The sequence below is a fragment of the Carlito syrichta genome, unplaced genomic scaffold, assembly GCF_000164805.1.
Source record: "Carlito syrichta isolate Samal-C Ts95f unplaced genomic scaffold, Tarsius_syrichta-2.0.1 Scaffold297468, whole genome shotgun sequence".
Taxonomy (NCBI): Eukaryota; Metazoa; Chordata; class Mammalia; order Primates; family Tarsiidae; genus Carlito; species Carlito syrichta.
This window is the reverse complement of record NW_007241564.1, coordinates 178,907-194,736: the sequence shown is the minus strand read 5'-3', so window position 1 is coordinate 194,736 and position 15,830 is coordinate 178,907. Positions and strand designations below refer to the sequence as shown.

The 15,830-nt window shown below is 55.9% G+C and overlaps 1 protein-coding gene across 1 annotated transcript in view; it reads left to right on the top strand.

Moving 5' to 3' along the window:
- PDLIM4 (PDZ and LIM domain 4) overlaps positions 1-14,929 on the top strand; it is a 15,480-nt gene extending 551 nt beyond the window's left edge. Inside the window, exons 3-9 of the mRNA XM_021710701.1 lie at positions 1,405-1,615; positions 5,316-5,467; positions 9,078-9,159; positions 13,523-13,704; positions 13,930-14,093; positions 14,395-14,512; positions 14,620-14,929. Of these exons, the coding sequence (XP_021566376.1) occupies positions 1,405-1,615; positions 5,316-5,467; positions 9,078-9,159; positions 13,523-13,704; positions 13,930-14,093; positions 14,395-14,512; positions 14,620-14,824 (1,114 nt within the window). The 3' untranslated portion in view covers positions 14,825-14,929. The remainder of the gene's footprint in view (positions 1-1,404; positions 1,616-5,315; positions 5,468-9,077; positions 9,160-13,522; positions 13,705-13,929; positions 14,094-14,394; positions 14,513-14,619) is intronic.
- The last annotated feature ends 901 nt before the right edge of the window (positions 14,930-15,830 follow it).

Here is a 15,830-nt window from a genome sequence, read left to right as displayed (position 1 = left end):
ATCTCGCGGGTGAGTCCGGCGGCTGCGGGGCGGCGGGGCGGTCCCGGGTCTGAGATCGAGTCCTCGCGGTCCACCCGGGACCCAGATCCCCGACGTGTCCGAGGCCTGAAAGCGGAGGGTTGGCCCGGGTGCCCCGCATGCTGCAGAGGCGGCTTCCACGCAGGGCAGCGCCGCCGCAATCCCCCTCCCCTTCCCTTGGGGCCTGCCTGCCCTGTCCTACAGAAAGTCTCCCCAGGAGTTCACACCCCACCCTCCTCGCTGGCCTCACATAGGGGGCGTCACCGTGGGTCAGGGAAGGACCCACAGACCCGAGCCAGTGGTCTGGGCGGATCTACAGAGGCCCAGAAACTTTTCAGGCCCAACCCTGCCTGAAGATTTGGGGCAAAGTGACTGAGAGCCCCCTTCCTCTATTAAGGGTCCCTGTCAGCAAAGCTGATGACCCAGGGAGGTCTGAGGTCGTCTCTGAATCTGAGAAGAGAAAGGTCACTCCACTTCTCCACTATGGGCTTTAGTCAGTCTCTCATTCATGACCTCAGTCACCCTGAGGGTAGTGACCAGGAGGAATTTTGGCTTCCAAGGAAAGATGAGACTTGACTATGGGGTGGTGAGACCCCTCCCCACATGCCAAGCAAACCCAGGGGCCAAAATAGCCTTAAGCAAGTCCCTTAGTTTCCCAGGGCCTTGCCTTTCCCCGGGCTTGGAACAGAAGAGGAAAAAGAGGGGGCACGACCCTCAGGGGTGGCTAGTCTAAGGACAGAGGAGGGGACTCAGGCCCAGTCGCAGGTGATGCCCATTCTAGGGGAGACAGGATCCTGGCCCAGCCTTGGGGTCCCCTTGTCTGGAGGGGCAGAAGAGAAGTCTCAGACCCTGCCCTTGGGAGGATCCAGCCTAGGAGATAGAAGAGGAGAGAGCCCAGGCTCTGCCCTCGGCAGCTGCCTGTCTGCATGGAGGAGAGGACCTGACCTGGGACCCTCCAAGGGCTATCCCTTGCTCCCACAGAGGCTGCTCTGGTCTTTGGGGGCCTGAGTCAGAGGAAGTGAGAAGCACCTTCCCCCACCCTACTGTCACCTCTCGCCATGGGGGCTAGGCCAAACTGGCTGGACTTTCAGAGACTTCTTTCCAGTTCTCGGGAGGGGGTGGGCACCGGGTGGAGCGTGTAATCATGGAATCCCATTTCTGGGGGCCAGAGTGACAGGCAGGCCCAGCTGTCCGGGGAGGCGTCCCACATCTGCCCTCATCGCCAAGTCCTTAGGGCCAAGTGAGGTGGGCCTTCAACACATCCGGGAGCCTTTCATCTCCCACTTTCCTGAGGGACCCCTGCTGGGTGTGTTCATGTGAGAGCCTCTGTGTCTGCCTGTGTGTGTCATGCTGTGTGTCTGCTGAGGGGGCTGGTGGGGGCACTAGGCCAGCCAGCAGGACAGGCACCCTGGGCGTGAGGCCGCTGACAGGCTCAGTGGCGGCGGCTGACGGCCGCAGGCGGCAGGGAGCTGAGACATCTGTTGCCCACGCGGCTGCCTGCCCGCTGAGAAAAGGCCTCCACACGTCACAGCGGCGGCAGCAGCGGCGGCAGCAGCAGCCTTGTTTGGAGCTGACTGGGGATGCAGGCCTCTGGCAGGCAGGCAGTCTGGGAGAGGGTTTGCCAGGAAGAGCCCCCCTTGTCCCCCAAAGTCACGCGGCAGCAGCTCAAGCCCAGGGAGCCAGGATGGCTGAGCCTGGGTTTGGGTGGGATCTGGGGAGATTTACAGGACTGGGGAGGCACAGGCCACAGCTTGCCTAGCAGGTACCTCAGGGGCAGGTTATAGGGTTTGATGATATGTGGGAGTGTCTTCCCAAGGGTCTCAAGATCCAGCCCCTCCCATGCTTCCTGGGCCTGCCCCACTTAGGACCCAGTAGAAAGGGACAGCCTCAGGCAGACAGGGAGGAGGCTGGCTGCCTGGCAGAGCTGGGAGCTTGTAGTCTCAGCGCATGAAGTCTCAAGGGTCCCCAAGAACATTGTCCAGGGCTCCTTCCCCGCAAACAGTAATGATTGCTGGCCCTGGTCCACCATCCACAGCATGCCAGGCCCTACCCTAACGGGTGATATTCTAGCAACAGGTACCTAGAATAAGCACCACCATATGCGAAGCCTCCTGTGGGGCTTTACATGCCTTGATTGTCTCAGGTAGTCCTCACAACAACACTTAGAAGTAATGACTCTCTCTAGCTTTACATTATAGAAGAGGGGACAGACGCAGAGAGGTTAAGGTAATGTACCCCAAGAAGCAGAGTGGGGACAGGAGTCCAGGCCATCTGGAGCTTGCTGTGACTTATGGGACGATATGGCACCTGACTGGGACTGTAGCTCCGACCCACCACAGCATCTGGGCTGGGTGGAGCAGGGCTGGGAATGCAGCCGCTGCAGGTGAGGGGCTGATTCATGCTCCAGTCTCCCACCAACCTGTCTGGGTTCCTCCTGTCTGCTTATCCTGCACTTAGAAGCTAGAGAGATGGGCCTGAATTCCACTCTGTCCTGTCACTTCTCTGCTTAGAACCCTCTGTAGTTGCCAACCACCCAAAAATGTCAGCTTCCTGCTGGGCACACAAAGTCCTGCAAGATCTGGTCCCAGCCTCTTCTCTGACGTTATCTCTTCCACTCCCCTCACAAATGATGCTTGGGCCACATAAGCTTCTTTCTACTCTGTCTCCAGATGAGCCATTATACAAGGGGAGAATCCCCCCCAAGAATGGAATTTATTTATAAAAAATTGTGTATTTTTTCTTACATATTTAAACTTCAGTCACCTTCAAAGTACCCTGTTTGATGCTGTACACCTATTGAGATGCCTTTTTCCACTGCTCAAAACAGTTTTTGAACTCATCAATTTTTAATGCCTTGTAGCGCTTCTGCCATTTTCTGTTTCACCTCTCCCACATTGGCAAAATGTTTCCCTTTGAAGACTTTTTTATCTGGGGAAACAAAAAAAAAGTGGCTTGGAGCAAAATCAGGTGAATAGGGAGGGTGGCTCAAAGGGGTCATGCCATTTTTAGGCAAAAACTGCCGAACACCCAGTGCTGCGTGGGCAGGTGCACTCCTAAATCACTCATCATGAAATGGGTAAATGTGTTGAAAGAATCTCCAAGAAAAAAAGGAAAAAAAATTCACTGAAGCCAAACGCAGCCTCTTGCCACAACACTCACAACACTGGTTGGTGCACTGTTGCTGATGGGTTCCTAGAACACTAACCTAGTGGAGTAACTCTGCACTACAAGGGGTCCACCCTCCAAAAAATGATCCCCCTTTGTACATGCTGGTCCTTCTACCAGGAACACTATCTCTCCCTGGGACACTGTCTCCCCTCGCCCCCTTTTGGAAGAAAAGCACAATGGTTAAGATCATAGGTTCAAGTTTGGAATCAGTGGGCTTGGTTTGAAATCCTAAGTGTTCTCTAGTTTGGTTTCCTCATCTAGGAAATGGGCTTGCATTCAGGATTAATGAGACAATGCATATAAAGGTGGCTAGAAGAGTCACGGTTTCCTGGCCTCACGCCCTCTCTGACCAGAACTCTCCTAGCTCTGTGGAGCTGGCAGCTTCCCAGCCACCCCTGCTTTCAAGAAACTTCCTCCACCCACGAGAGTCTGAATACACCCCTTGTGCTGGCTGAGTCATCCTGCAGTGAGCCCCCACTGAAGAAGACTCTTCTCCAGTGTGAGGACGAGGGCAAGGAACACCTCCCCCAAGCCTCTCTTTTTTCATCTGCCAAATAGGGATGAGAACAGCCTCTGCCTCACCCGATGGTTGAGGGGTTGCCGTGAGCTAGCTGTGGGTAAAGCCCTGAGCCCAGGCCTGGCACAAAGCATGTATGAAGGGGAGGGAGCCTGGAGCAGGGTCTCAAGAGAAGGGTGGGATGGTGCCAAGTGGGCATCTCCCCCAGGAGGAAAGGCTTGTACAGGTGCCCAGACCCTACAAGTGAATATTAATGGTGGGGGTGTTTGGCCGAGGATGTCATGCTTCAGAAGAGGAACGTTCCTTGAGGCAGCCTATTTCAGGGCAGGTCAGCTTGGGCAGTGCCCACACAAGGCCTCCAGCCAAGGAGCAGGCAACACCTCAGCTTTGTCTACTCACTGCTGGGAACTGGCTGCGCTGAGCCTGGCTGGGCTTCCAGGAGCTCCCACACCCACTAGTAGGAACAGGGTCACTGGTGGCCCTTGAGCCACAGCTGGGCACTGACTGGCAAGGCTAGGTGAGAGTGAGGGTGCTCCAAGTTTATTCCTAAAGGCTGTGTTGGGTCCGGAACAGGGTGAAGGTTGTCCTGATGCCTGAGTTGCCTGGGATGTTTACTCGGGTCTCTCTGTGCATCTAACCCCACCCTCTTATGTGGCTTTCATCAGATGACCAGCATTGTAAGAGTTTCCAGATGTGAGCACTGCTTGACCCTGTGGGGTCACTAGTGGCATTGAAGCAACCTGAGTGTCTGGCTTGCAGGGGAAATGGGGGTGGAATTCTGATCCAAGTGCAGGCTGGCGGCTGGAACTGGATGTCCTGGACTTGCCTGGGGAGAGGATGTTGAGACCTTCCTATCATGAGGTATTAACATTAACAATGTAGGGGGCAAAGATGGTTGGGGCACACAGGGTACTGCGAGAGCCCAGAGGAGAGGCTCCAGGGGAAATGGCCTCTATGCTGAGACCCAAAGGATGACAGTTTGTGAGTAAAGGAAAGTGTGCTCCAGGTAGCGGGAACAGCATTTGCAGAAGTATGGAAGTGAGAGATATCTGGTGCCTGTGAGTACCTCATAGACATTCAGATGATCTTGACAGTGTGCATGGTGGAGGATAATGTAAAGGTGATGATGAGAGGTGAGATCGAAGAAGTAGGAAGGCAAGGTCACTAAGGGTTTGAATGTTGGGCCAAGAGGCTGCTATGTAGTCTGACTGGGTAGGGGCATCGTCTGTTTAGGGTATTTGTGACATGCCCGTGATTTGTATGTGTCTGCAAGCACATATGTCGCTGTGTGTCTATGTGTCTCCTGCATGTCCTGGGGCACATATGCAAGCTTCAAGAGCAACACCTGCTTGTCCCAGCCCAGAGGAAGTACCTCTCATAGACTCTCACACCCTACTAAGGTTTCTAGGTGCTGGAGTTGAGGGTATTTAGAGCAGAGGCTGCAGCAAGGCCACATAGGGACCCCAACCAGTCTCTCGGCTTGCTCATGCACAGGTCATGTTGGCAGCAAGGCCACACTGGCCAGGTTCTGAGGTTGGAGGAGGTCTACAACAGAAGCTGTGGCAAGGCCACATAATGGCTGTGCCCAGCTATCTGGCTTGTCCACCCACAGGTTCATGCTGGCAGCAAGGCTGCACTGGCTGCCCTGTGCCCAGGAGACCTGATCCAGGCCATCAATGGTGAGAGCACAGAGCTCATGACACACCTGGAGGCGCAGAATCGCATCAAGGGCTGCCACGATCACCTCACGCTCTCCGTGAGCAGGTATGCATCAGGCAGGCTGGGCTGGGTGATGGTGCAGTTATGGGCAATCAGCCTCCTGAGTGAGCTGGGTGGGCTTCAGGCAGCTTTTCTGTCTCCGCCCCCAGAGAACCCATCCAGACATAGTCCCAAGGAGTAGCACTTTCATGGGGGCCTGGCAGACACTGTTTAGAGCTGGTGGTAGAGCTGGCTCAAGGCCAGAAGTGTGTTGAGACACTTGTGACAAGTATCGCAGGCAGCTGAAATAAGACCTTGAGTAGCCTCTGGGTGTTTGTTTCCTTCCTTTCCTCTCCCCTGAGTGATCAGCTTGATGACCATTTCAAAGCAGTTTCTTGTCTAACACCTCATTTAACCCTCAAACCAACTTAAAAAGGGTAAAACCCACTTTTCAGATAAGACAACTGAGGCTCAGAAAGGTTAGCGCATGCTCAAAGTGACACAGCAAAGGAGCAGGACAGCAAAACCTGACCTCAGGTCTCCCTCACTCCTAAAGACCCCAGTCCTTCTACTTGGCTGCCAGCCACTCCCACAGCTGCCCTCCCTCAGCTGTTTCTACCATGGCCTAGGCCTCTACCCAGGTGAAATCTGGATTTGGGAAGAGCTTCCTGACATGGACTGTGTAATGCAGTATAACCTACCATGAAGGGGATGAGAGGGTCACCAGGCCCCGTAGATGATCCTAGGATGGAAGACCCACTTGTGGCCCTGGTCTTGCTCAGGGTCCTGGGTCTTATTCAGCTGGGTCTTACTCAGCTCCGACAAGCAGTTGATCTAAGCCTGGCCGGCTGGGATCTCCCCATCCTCCCTGCCCTGCCTGGATCCACAGAAGTCAGACATAACCGTTCAACTCTGCCATGTTCACTGCTAACAGGGACTTTCCACAACCCCTGTGGAAGTGTGTGGGCGAAGCCTCCCAAACCACAATACGGCTTGCTAACCATGCCTTAGAGCTGGCAGAGCAGGAGGTGATCCATTGGCTCAGAGCCGTGAAACATGGTGGAAAGGCTTATGAGGTAGCCCCCGTTTGTGCCTGGCCCATGTCCAGGCCGGGCTCAGGACCCCTGGCTGTACCCTTGGCGCTGAGTGGGCCCAGCTGCAAGTCCAGGGCCTTGAACGCTCCACCAGGCAGAGGATAGGATGTCCTGGCCTTGGAGTTCAGCAAAGCTGGTCCTCATCCAAACTCTGGAATCTTAGGTACCCAGATGACCTCTATGAGCCTGGGTTTCCTTTCCCAGAAAACGGGATCACATTCATCACCCTCATCCTGACTGAGATACAGGCTGGATGGGGGAAATGTCAGCACTGCCTCTGCCCACGAGTGGCCTCTGAGGCCTCCCCACTTGGCTGAGTTCCTGGGCCTGACTCACCTCTAGCTTTGACTCTGTGTAGCTGAACAAGGACAACTCTGGTGGTAGTGGAGTTGGAGGAGGGGCTCAGAGGAGGCCTGAGTCAGGAGATTCCCAGAGAGAATGATGTCAGGGGAGGGTGATGGGCTGGGTGCAAGTCCCCCTTCCTTCCTTCCTCTCTGCTTTCCCTGGTCATGTGTTCCAAAACAGGCATGGTTAGAGTCAGAGGTCCACTGACCTGTTCCACTTTGGGCATTTCAGCCCCCAAATGCTACTGGCCATGGACCAGATAAGAGCACATTCTCTGCTATCAGAGCTGGTTCCAATCCCAGCTGTGCACTTGACAACTATGCTGTGCTCTAGCAAGTGATCCAATCTCTGAGCCCTTAACAACTTCCTCAGCCCTGAAATGGGAAGCATCTTGTTATCTGGGCATTGAGTAATAATGATATACCAGGCCTACTGTGTCAGAGTGAAAAATTGAGTCCTGCCCTTTCGCCCTCTATCCTAACCCTCACACCTGCAGGGCCAACATTTCTTCTCCTGGACACTTTTCCTACCTGCCAATTCCTGCCTATGTTCTCTATCTTGCCCACTGTGCCAGGACTCATGTCTGGGCCCCAATGCACCCCCTACACACAACATGGGCTTTATGGAGGATCAGCCTGGTGAGCTGGCTCGAGTGAGCTACTCTGTGCTCCCACTCCCAGGGCTCTAACCAGACCAGCCTTCCTCTTGTTTACAGAGCGTTCTAACCCCCTACAGGATGAAAAGTGTTGCAAAGGCCCAGCTTCCCCACTGGTTCATTTTGCCTCGAACCCAAAGCCAGGCATCTCCAACACTGCAAGCTAAACCACACTTCCTTGGCATGTTCTGTTAGGTCCAGGACCTTTCTGGTATCAACCAATCCTGGGGCCACTGATGGGGCCTGTAGCATTGCCGATATAACATGTGGTTCAAGATACCTTTGCACAGCCTACCCTTTGGCTGTCATTTTGTTTAAAGACAGGTAGATGGAGCCAGCTGCCCAGCCTGAAGTGGAGGCCTGGGATGGAAGTTGCAATGTGAATAAGCCCTTCATTCTGATGTGATGCCTTGGGCCACCCTCACGGCTTTAGGCATTGTGCCCTCTGACCCTTAGACCTCAGACTTGTACTTGGGCAGAACTTCAGGGAAGTATAAGGCCAAATAACCACACAAGTCCCAGGCTTATCCCGATGGAGTTCTGAGTAGGTAGAGGCCACAATTAGAGAGAGAGGCCACGGATTGGTATTGCCCTGGGGCAGCAGAGCTCATGCTGAGGGCCAGAGGCCACAGAAGAGAGAGGTAGCCTGCAGGGAGCTAAGGAATGGGCAGAAGTGAAGAAATGCAGAGTGAGTATGGACTAAAGATGTCAACTGTATTATTAAAACCCTCAACTGAGGAGGGGAGAGAGGCAGGGTTGAGCTGCCAGGCCAGTGGTGAGACCTCATGGAGCCTCAGGAGGCCTCTTGGGGTGAGTTGAAGGATGTCATTCCCCTTTGGTCTAATCAGCCTCACTTCACACCCACCTGTCAGTCCAGGGCCCATGCGCCCTCCTGGCTGCCTTCTCACAGGGCTACTGAGTGGCAGGGTAGGGCCCCAGCTTGTAGCCCCTGGCCTGCCTGCCCTGCTTATGGCAGGTTTACGATGTTTTTCTCCCTCCTGAGTGGTGTTTGGCTTTTGGTTTCTATGGCGAAGCAGGAATTTCCTAATGGCCTGTTCCCATCTGGGCTGGGCAGACATCGGTGACGACTCTGCCGGCAGCAGCAGCAGGAGGGAAGGCACACCCCTCCGAACCTCCATTCCACCTCCCCCAGAGCCATGGACGCTTGACCCCCAGGCCCCGCCAGAGCCTGGGGATGCCCGGCGGATGAGTCGATGGGCTCCTAGCTGCTCAATGTGTGAGGCCTGGCTTGCCCCGTGTGAGCTAGAACGCTCGAGCTGAGCTGAGCTTCGGTAGGCCGTGGAGAGGGTGGAAGAATGAGGAAGGTGCAGGACTTCTGCTGCACCCTCTCTAGGAACCAGATCAGAGAGGGGTGGGGTAGTCTGTGGGAACAGGACCACACAGCCCTGCCTCAGTCACCATTGTGGTATAGGGAAAAGCACTAGAGTAGTGTCCTAATCCAGGGCATCGGGCCTGGTCTTGGGTAGCACTAGGCTCAGAGCCCAGCCCTTCTTGGTCCCGGCTCCCAGGCATGGTGGCCATGGTAAGCAGACATATCTGACCATCCCATTTTCTACCGCAGGCCGGAGGGCAGGAGCTGGCCCAGTGTCCCTGATGACAGCAAGGCTCAGGCACACAGGATCCACATCGACCCTGAGGCCCAGGTATGTACAGACACTGCCCGGCTGGCTCGGAGTGAGCCCAGGGCAGAGGGACCAGGCTTGGTCCACGGCAGATAATGAGTACCTGCCGTGGACTCGGTCTCTACTCCAGCCAATCCTAGCTTCTGGACAGAGGTGCCTGTGACGTCCAGGGACTGGCCTATGGGTTTCCACCCACCTGGTGGGAGTTCTTTCTGGTGTGAAGGGATGACAGACCAGAAAGAAGTCACCAGGCTTGGAGGGTGGAGGGAGACTTGGTGGCTGCCTCAGGCTGTGGAGTAAACTCAGGCCATGGGACATTCCTCTGTCTCATCCTAGCCTTAGGTGCCCTGTCCTCTCCTGGAGTTGTCTCCTGGCCATCCTGTGACCTCAGGCTGCAGATCCATCTGCCCAGTCACCTTTCTGTACATGACAATAGTCATAGCTATGGTCCTGTCCTCAAGGCGAGTGAGGGGACCAGGTTGCTCTAGGCCCTCGTTTTGCTGTGGCATGAGAAGTAGCAAAGTAGGCAAGGCTGAAGTACCTAGGGTCAGCTCAACACCTCTGGGCCACAGAGTTTGGGCAAGATAAAGACTGGATTAGTCTGTGATGGAGACAAAACCATGGGACTCAGCATGTGGGACCATGGCCTCCTGGGCCTGCTTTTGTCCATTCTCTTGACATAGAAGAAGAGGGACCAGGGTAGGGAGAAGAGGCGTCACTGAACTAGAGAGGAGGATCTTCCCTGGCTTCTTCCTCACTGTCTACCCCAATCTCATCTTGCTCTGACATTTGTTTCCTGCTTCATTTGGCGGGCCAGATGCTACCACACGCCATGGAGTGGCCATCCTGGCAAGGGAAAGGCACTTAGAAGTTCTGGGATAGGAAAGTCAGGGGCCAAAGGAGCCCAGAGTAGGCACATGACTCCGACAGAGGGTCAAAGAGGGCTTCCTGGAGGAGGAGGTATTGAAGGCCTATAAAGGCCCAGGAAGGATAAGGCAGGAAAAGGGGTGTAGCGAGAGGAAGTGTACTTGGGAACATGCAAAGGCCCAGAAGTGAGGTAATGCACACAAGTTCGGAGAACAGAAAGGTCAGGGGAAGGGAGGGCAGGGAGCGAGGAGGGAGAGGGCTGAGGCAAGAGATGAGATGGTGGGGAAGAGTCACTGAGAGGCTCTGGGGCACCTCTAGCCTGGACCTGGGCTGTTCTTTCAGGGATTCATGGCCACACTTGTGTCTCAGAAACTTGCTCTGGTGGCTTCACAGACCCGAGATCCTAGGGGCAGGAGCAACGGGGGCAGATGTTGGCATAGACAAATCAGCCAGGTTTTCATGGGCCAGGCTGAGGGAAGCAACACAGCATGGTTCCTGAGCTCATGGGTGAGGCCTAGCTTGCCTCAGAGGCAGCAGTGCCAGGGTGGACAGGATGGGGGTTGGGGGTGTTGGGCTTTGGAATTTGAAGCTCAGCTGTGTTCCACTCTCCAGGAGAGGCTCAGGGCCAGTGGGCCTGGGGGAGCTAGGGGCCGAAGCTCCCCCTGCCTCCATTTCTGTCCTCACTGACTGCTTCAAAGACCAGGCTACCAGTCACTCAGGCTGGAAGAGGAGGGATTTTCTACAAGCAACAGGGTAGCCCCTCAGCTGCTGCCCCACTTTTGTACTTAAAAGGTCATGGGCTCCATGTGTGGCGACAAAAACGCCCCCACCCCGCCCCTGCAGGGCTGAGTCCTCACTAACACAGACACAGGGCCCATTGTCCCCATACTCCTCCCACCCTCTGCCTGCAAAGGGGGGGAGAAGGAGGGGAGGGGGGAGGAAGCTAGCTGGAGCCATCAAAGGAGGAGGAAACTACAGTTGGCCCTATAACCAGCACAAGGTGCCCCTGACAAGCATCCCCAAGTGGGACGGGACAGGACCAGCCAGAGCTTCAGGCCCACCTTCCCTGTGGGGCCGTTGGAGACCCTTCTTCTCCCGGGCCTCATGTGGGAACACAGAGGCACTTGGCTCAGCCCAGGTGGCAAAAGGGTGGTGATAAGGAAAGATTTTCTGGAGGGAATGGCATTGAAGCGCTAAGCCAGGTGATGAGTAGCAACAAACCAGGTGGAGCAGGCTTGGGAGCCTGGTCTTTGAAGGAGTCAGTGAGGGTAGAAATGGGGGCAGGGGGAGCTGCTCTTCAGCCCCCAGCCCCCCCAGGCCCACTCAGCCTGTCCTCTGCAGACCAGCAGAGAGCTGGAACTTAGACTCGGAGATGCCACCTGCTCATCTGGACTCAGCATCTGCCTCCATCCAAGTTGAGTGACCCAGATTCTGCCCTGGGGTGCTGATAAGCAAGCAGCTGGTTACTCCCATTCTGCTGAAAACCCCACTGAGGCTTCAGCAACCAAGTCAGCAGCAGGCTGGTACTCAGAGCGGGGAGCATATGGTGTAAGGGGTGCCACCACACAAGCAGGGGAGATTCAGAACAGGGGCCCAGGGATTCCCATTTCCAACAGGTATGTACTATGTGCCAGGCACTCTGCTAAGCACTCTGTATGCAATTGTCTTAGTTAATCCTCACGAGGAATTCGGTATAGAGAACATCATATTCCCCAGTTCCCGGGTGAAGAAGCTGTGGTTCAAAGAGGTGAAGTGACTTGCCCAGTTGGGGAGTGATAACACTGAGACTCAAACCAAAACAGAGGTCACCACATGTGTCCTAACCACAGAGTCCAGACCTAGAGAGGCTGCTGCATGTGGCCATGGGAGGGACAATGGCTCTGATGACTCTGCAATAGACCCCCACACCCTGCTGGGTGGGAGTGAGTGAGGGCCTCCTTCCTCCCAGTCTCTTTGACTCCGACTTCCCCCTCTCATTGAAGCCCCCTCCCAGAGACCTGGCCTCACCCCCACCCCCACCAACCATAGCCCATCTGGTCCCCATTAGAGGCCAGCCCTGCCTGCCTGCCTGTCTGCCTGTCTGACAGACACATGTGCGAGTGCTCAGGTTTCCCGGGGGCTGTTGTTGGACCCGATGGGGATGGGAATCTTCCCGCTGCTGCTGCCATTGATGGGGGCCCACCTGGGCAGCAAGAGCCTCCCATCTGTTAGAGTGGGAGAGATGGGGCGTCCCCACCCCACTGCTGGCCTGCCCATTCCCCAAGCACCTACCCTGCAGAGAGCAGGGAACAGTCAGGGCAGAGCCCTGCAGGCTCGACTGTGCCTCAGTACTAGAGGCTGCCTGAGTCCATACACCGGCTCTTTCCCAACAGGGAGATGTCCTGTCCTCCTTGCCCAGTCTCCTTGTCCGCATTGCAGAACAGAGAGGAGATTTACATGTCACCTCCCAGGCTGAGATTTACATATCACCTACCCCATGACCTGGGCTTGGGCCTCACCCTAAAATCAGGTTGCTCTCTCTGCCAGCCTAGTCTCAGTCACAGCGACCACCACGGTCTTCTTCAGGGAGACCAGTGCTGGTTCCAAGTATATGTAACCATGTACGTGTGATTGGTTGTACATATGATTGGTTGGTGGACAGGCTTCTGCATGTGTGAGTCTTTAAAGGTATTTGTGAGAGTGTGCACACTGCTTTTCACATTGCTGTGGGTGTGCTTGTGTGTGCTTGCAAAACAGCTCTCCACTCTGCAGGGACAAAGATTTTCAGACCCGCCCCACAGAGAAGTTGCCCTTTCATGGGCTGAGAGGGCAGGTTCAGGGTACTTCTCCTCAAAATGTTTCAGCCATGGCCCCAGGTTGGCCGTGGAATAGCGGGGCAGGGAGTCTTGAGCCCTGGCTCCTCATTTGCTGTGCTATAGTAGACTACTCTTTGTGGCCTGGGAAGGAGCAGGTGCAGACCAGAAGGGGCCAACCTCAAAATGGACCTGGAGCCTCAGCCTGCCCAAAGGGCCTTGGACACCAATTGAAGACCCTTCCTGGCTGTAGGAAGGAGTTACCTTTTGGTGTTCCCAGCCATGGGCCCATCTAGTACCCGGCACAGTTCTGGTAGGTGGGAAGGCCTGGCAGCACCTCTGCCAGGAAACCATGTACTCAGCTGCAGCCACAGTGGCCTTCAAAGGCTCCTTGGGATGATCGTGCCCCAACCCCATCCCTCTTGGGCACTGGTGGTCAGAACCACCACGGACAGGGCTCACAAGCCCAGGCTGAGTTTCCAGCACTCAGATTTTTGTGTCTGACTTTCCAAAGACATTTCTCATTTCTGCAGGGGCCAAACCAGGCCCCAGGCTCAGCCATTCCCCCCATAAACCCTTTCTGTGGCTGGGCACCATAGGCTGTAGATGCCAGAGCAGAGCCGGCTAGCCAACATCTACCACTTGGCATAGCAGGATGGGGGTGGGATGGGGTGAGCAAGGACTGGCCAGAAGGTCTCCCAGTGCCTTAGGCCTCTCTCTCATAGGATGGCAGCCCAGTCACCAGCAGGCGGCCCTCAGGCTCTGGGATTGGGCCAGAAGATGGCAGACCAAGCCTGGGATCTCCATATGGGCAGTCCCCTCGCTTTCCAGTCCCTCACAATGGCAGCAGCAGTGAGGCCACCCTACCAGCCCAGATGAGCAACCTGCACGTGTCTCCACCCCACAGGTAGTACCAAGATGCCTTTGATACCAAGCCCAGAACAACCTCTCTCAATCCCTGGTCCCTCACATCTAAATCCCATCCTGACCCCTGACTTCATGCTTGCGTCTCAGCTGGTGACATTCCAACTCCTTAAGCCTCACCAGATACCCAACTTCCCCACCCCCCGGCTCCAAGCGTGAGGACTGGAATTGCAACCCTGTCTTTCCTCCCTCTCTTTCTCCCATCCAGTGCTGACCCTGCCCGAGGACTCCCACGGGGCCGGGACTGCAGAGTTGACCTGGGCTCAGAGGTATACAGGATGCTCCGGGAGCCAGCCGAGCCGATGTCCACAGAGCCCAAACAGTCAGGCTCCTTCCGCTACTTGCAGGGAATGCTGGAGGCTGGTGAGAGCGGTAAGTCTGCTGCCATCTCACCCCAACCTGCCTTCCCGTTCCCTGCGGCACCCAGATGGCCCCTCGCGATGCCGTGCTCCTCCTCCTGGTCATCTGTCCTGGTGGCCTGTTCCCTCACCCTTGCTGGCCCGTGTTCTAATTCCTACTCCACTGCCCCTGCTGCCCCCCTGCACCCACCCTCCCATCGCCACCCCATGCCTGCCAAACCCCTTCCCCAGGTGCAGGGCCCAACCAAACACTCCGCAGAAATGGAGTTCTGCCCTCCTCACCTGGCTCATGCCACCTACGCTCTGGGTTTCAGGGGAGCGGCCCGCACCTGGTGGCCCCCGGAACCTCAAGCCCACGGCCAGCAAGCTGGGTACCCCGCTGAGTGGCCTGCAGGGGCTGCCTGAGTGCACACGCTGCGGCCACGGGATCGTGTGAGTAATCCCAAACCCCCCACCAAGTTGGAGGGCCCTGGATGGGCTAGAGAATCTGGTGCTCATCCAATGCTGTCCTCCCCTATTCCCCCCACCCCCCACCCCAGGGGCACCATTGTCAAGGCACGGGACAAGCTCTACCATCCCGAGTGCTTCATGTGCAGTGACTGCGGCCTGAATCTCAAGCACCGCGGCTACTTCTTTTTGGATGAACGACTCTACTGCGAAAGCCATGCCAAGGCACGAGTCAAGCCACCCGAGGGCTATGACGTGGTGGCTGTGTATCCCAACGCCAAGGTGGAGCTCGTCTGAGCTGGACCCCAGTGCCCACCCCAGCTTCTTCTCATGTCCCCATGCAGCCCGTGTAAATATGTTCCACTCTGTCTCTCTAATAAAGTCCCTCTGCTCAGCCTTGAACCTGTCAGTGCCCTGGCCTGCCATCCTCCGGGTCATATGTACAGTAACATCTGTTCAGGTGCCTGGCATATCCTAGGCACTGGGTGCAAGGTGAACGAGACAGGCACCATGCGGCCCTGAGGGGGGCCACGGCCTGAGTGAACAGCAGATCTGAAGCACAAGGGGTAGCTCTATTCATGGGAGAGCTCTGTTATGGGAGGGCATGTTGCAAGGCCCCATCAGGAGGTCTGACCTGGGTTTGGTCGGAGAAGGTGTCAGCTGAGAACTAGGAGGTGAGGGAAGCAAGAGCCCTCCAAGGTGAGACCCTCTATGCAAGGGTGACATAGACAATAAAGGCCGCCTGTGGCCCCATCGGCACCAGTGGGAGCAGTCCCCAGCAGCCTCGGGAGAGACCACCTTGCAAGAGAAGGTGACTGGGGAGGAGCTCCCATGACCACCCTGGGCCACACTCACTTCCCGGCATTTATTTATTTATTTATTTTTGAGTTGGAGTCTCACTCCGTCACCCAGGTTGGAGTGCAGTGGCACACTCATGGCACCCCAGCATCGATCTGCTGAGCTTTGGCAATCCTTCTGCCTCAGCCTTCCAAGTAGCTGGAACCATAGGTGCGTGCAACCACGCCTGGCTAATTTTTTATTTATTTTAGAGACGAGGTCTCGCAAGTTACCTGGGCTGGTCTTGAACCTGTGGGCTCAGGCAGTCCACTTGCCTCGGCCTCCCAAAGTGCTGGGATTACAGGCTGAGCCAGGAGACCCCACTGCCCTGTATTCTTTCTCCCACTCCCGCCAATACCCACTTTCTTCGCGCTTCCCTCTTCCACTCTGCCCCCACCAGGGGGCGCACTTAATTTTCCATAGAGAAAAGGGAGGTTTTCAAAAAGAACACTTGCCCAGGGCTACT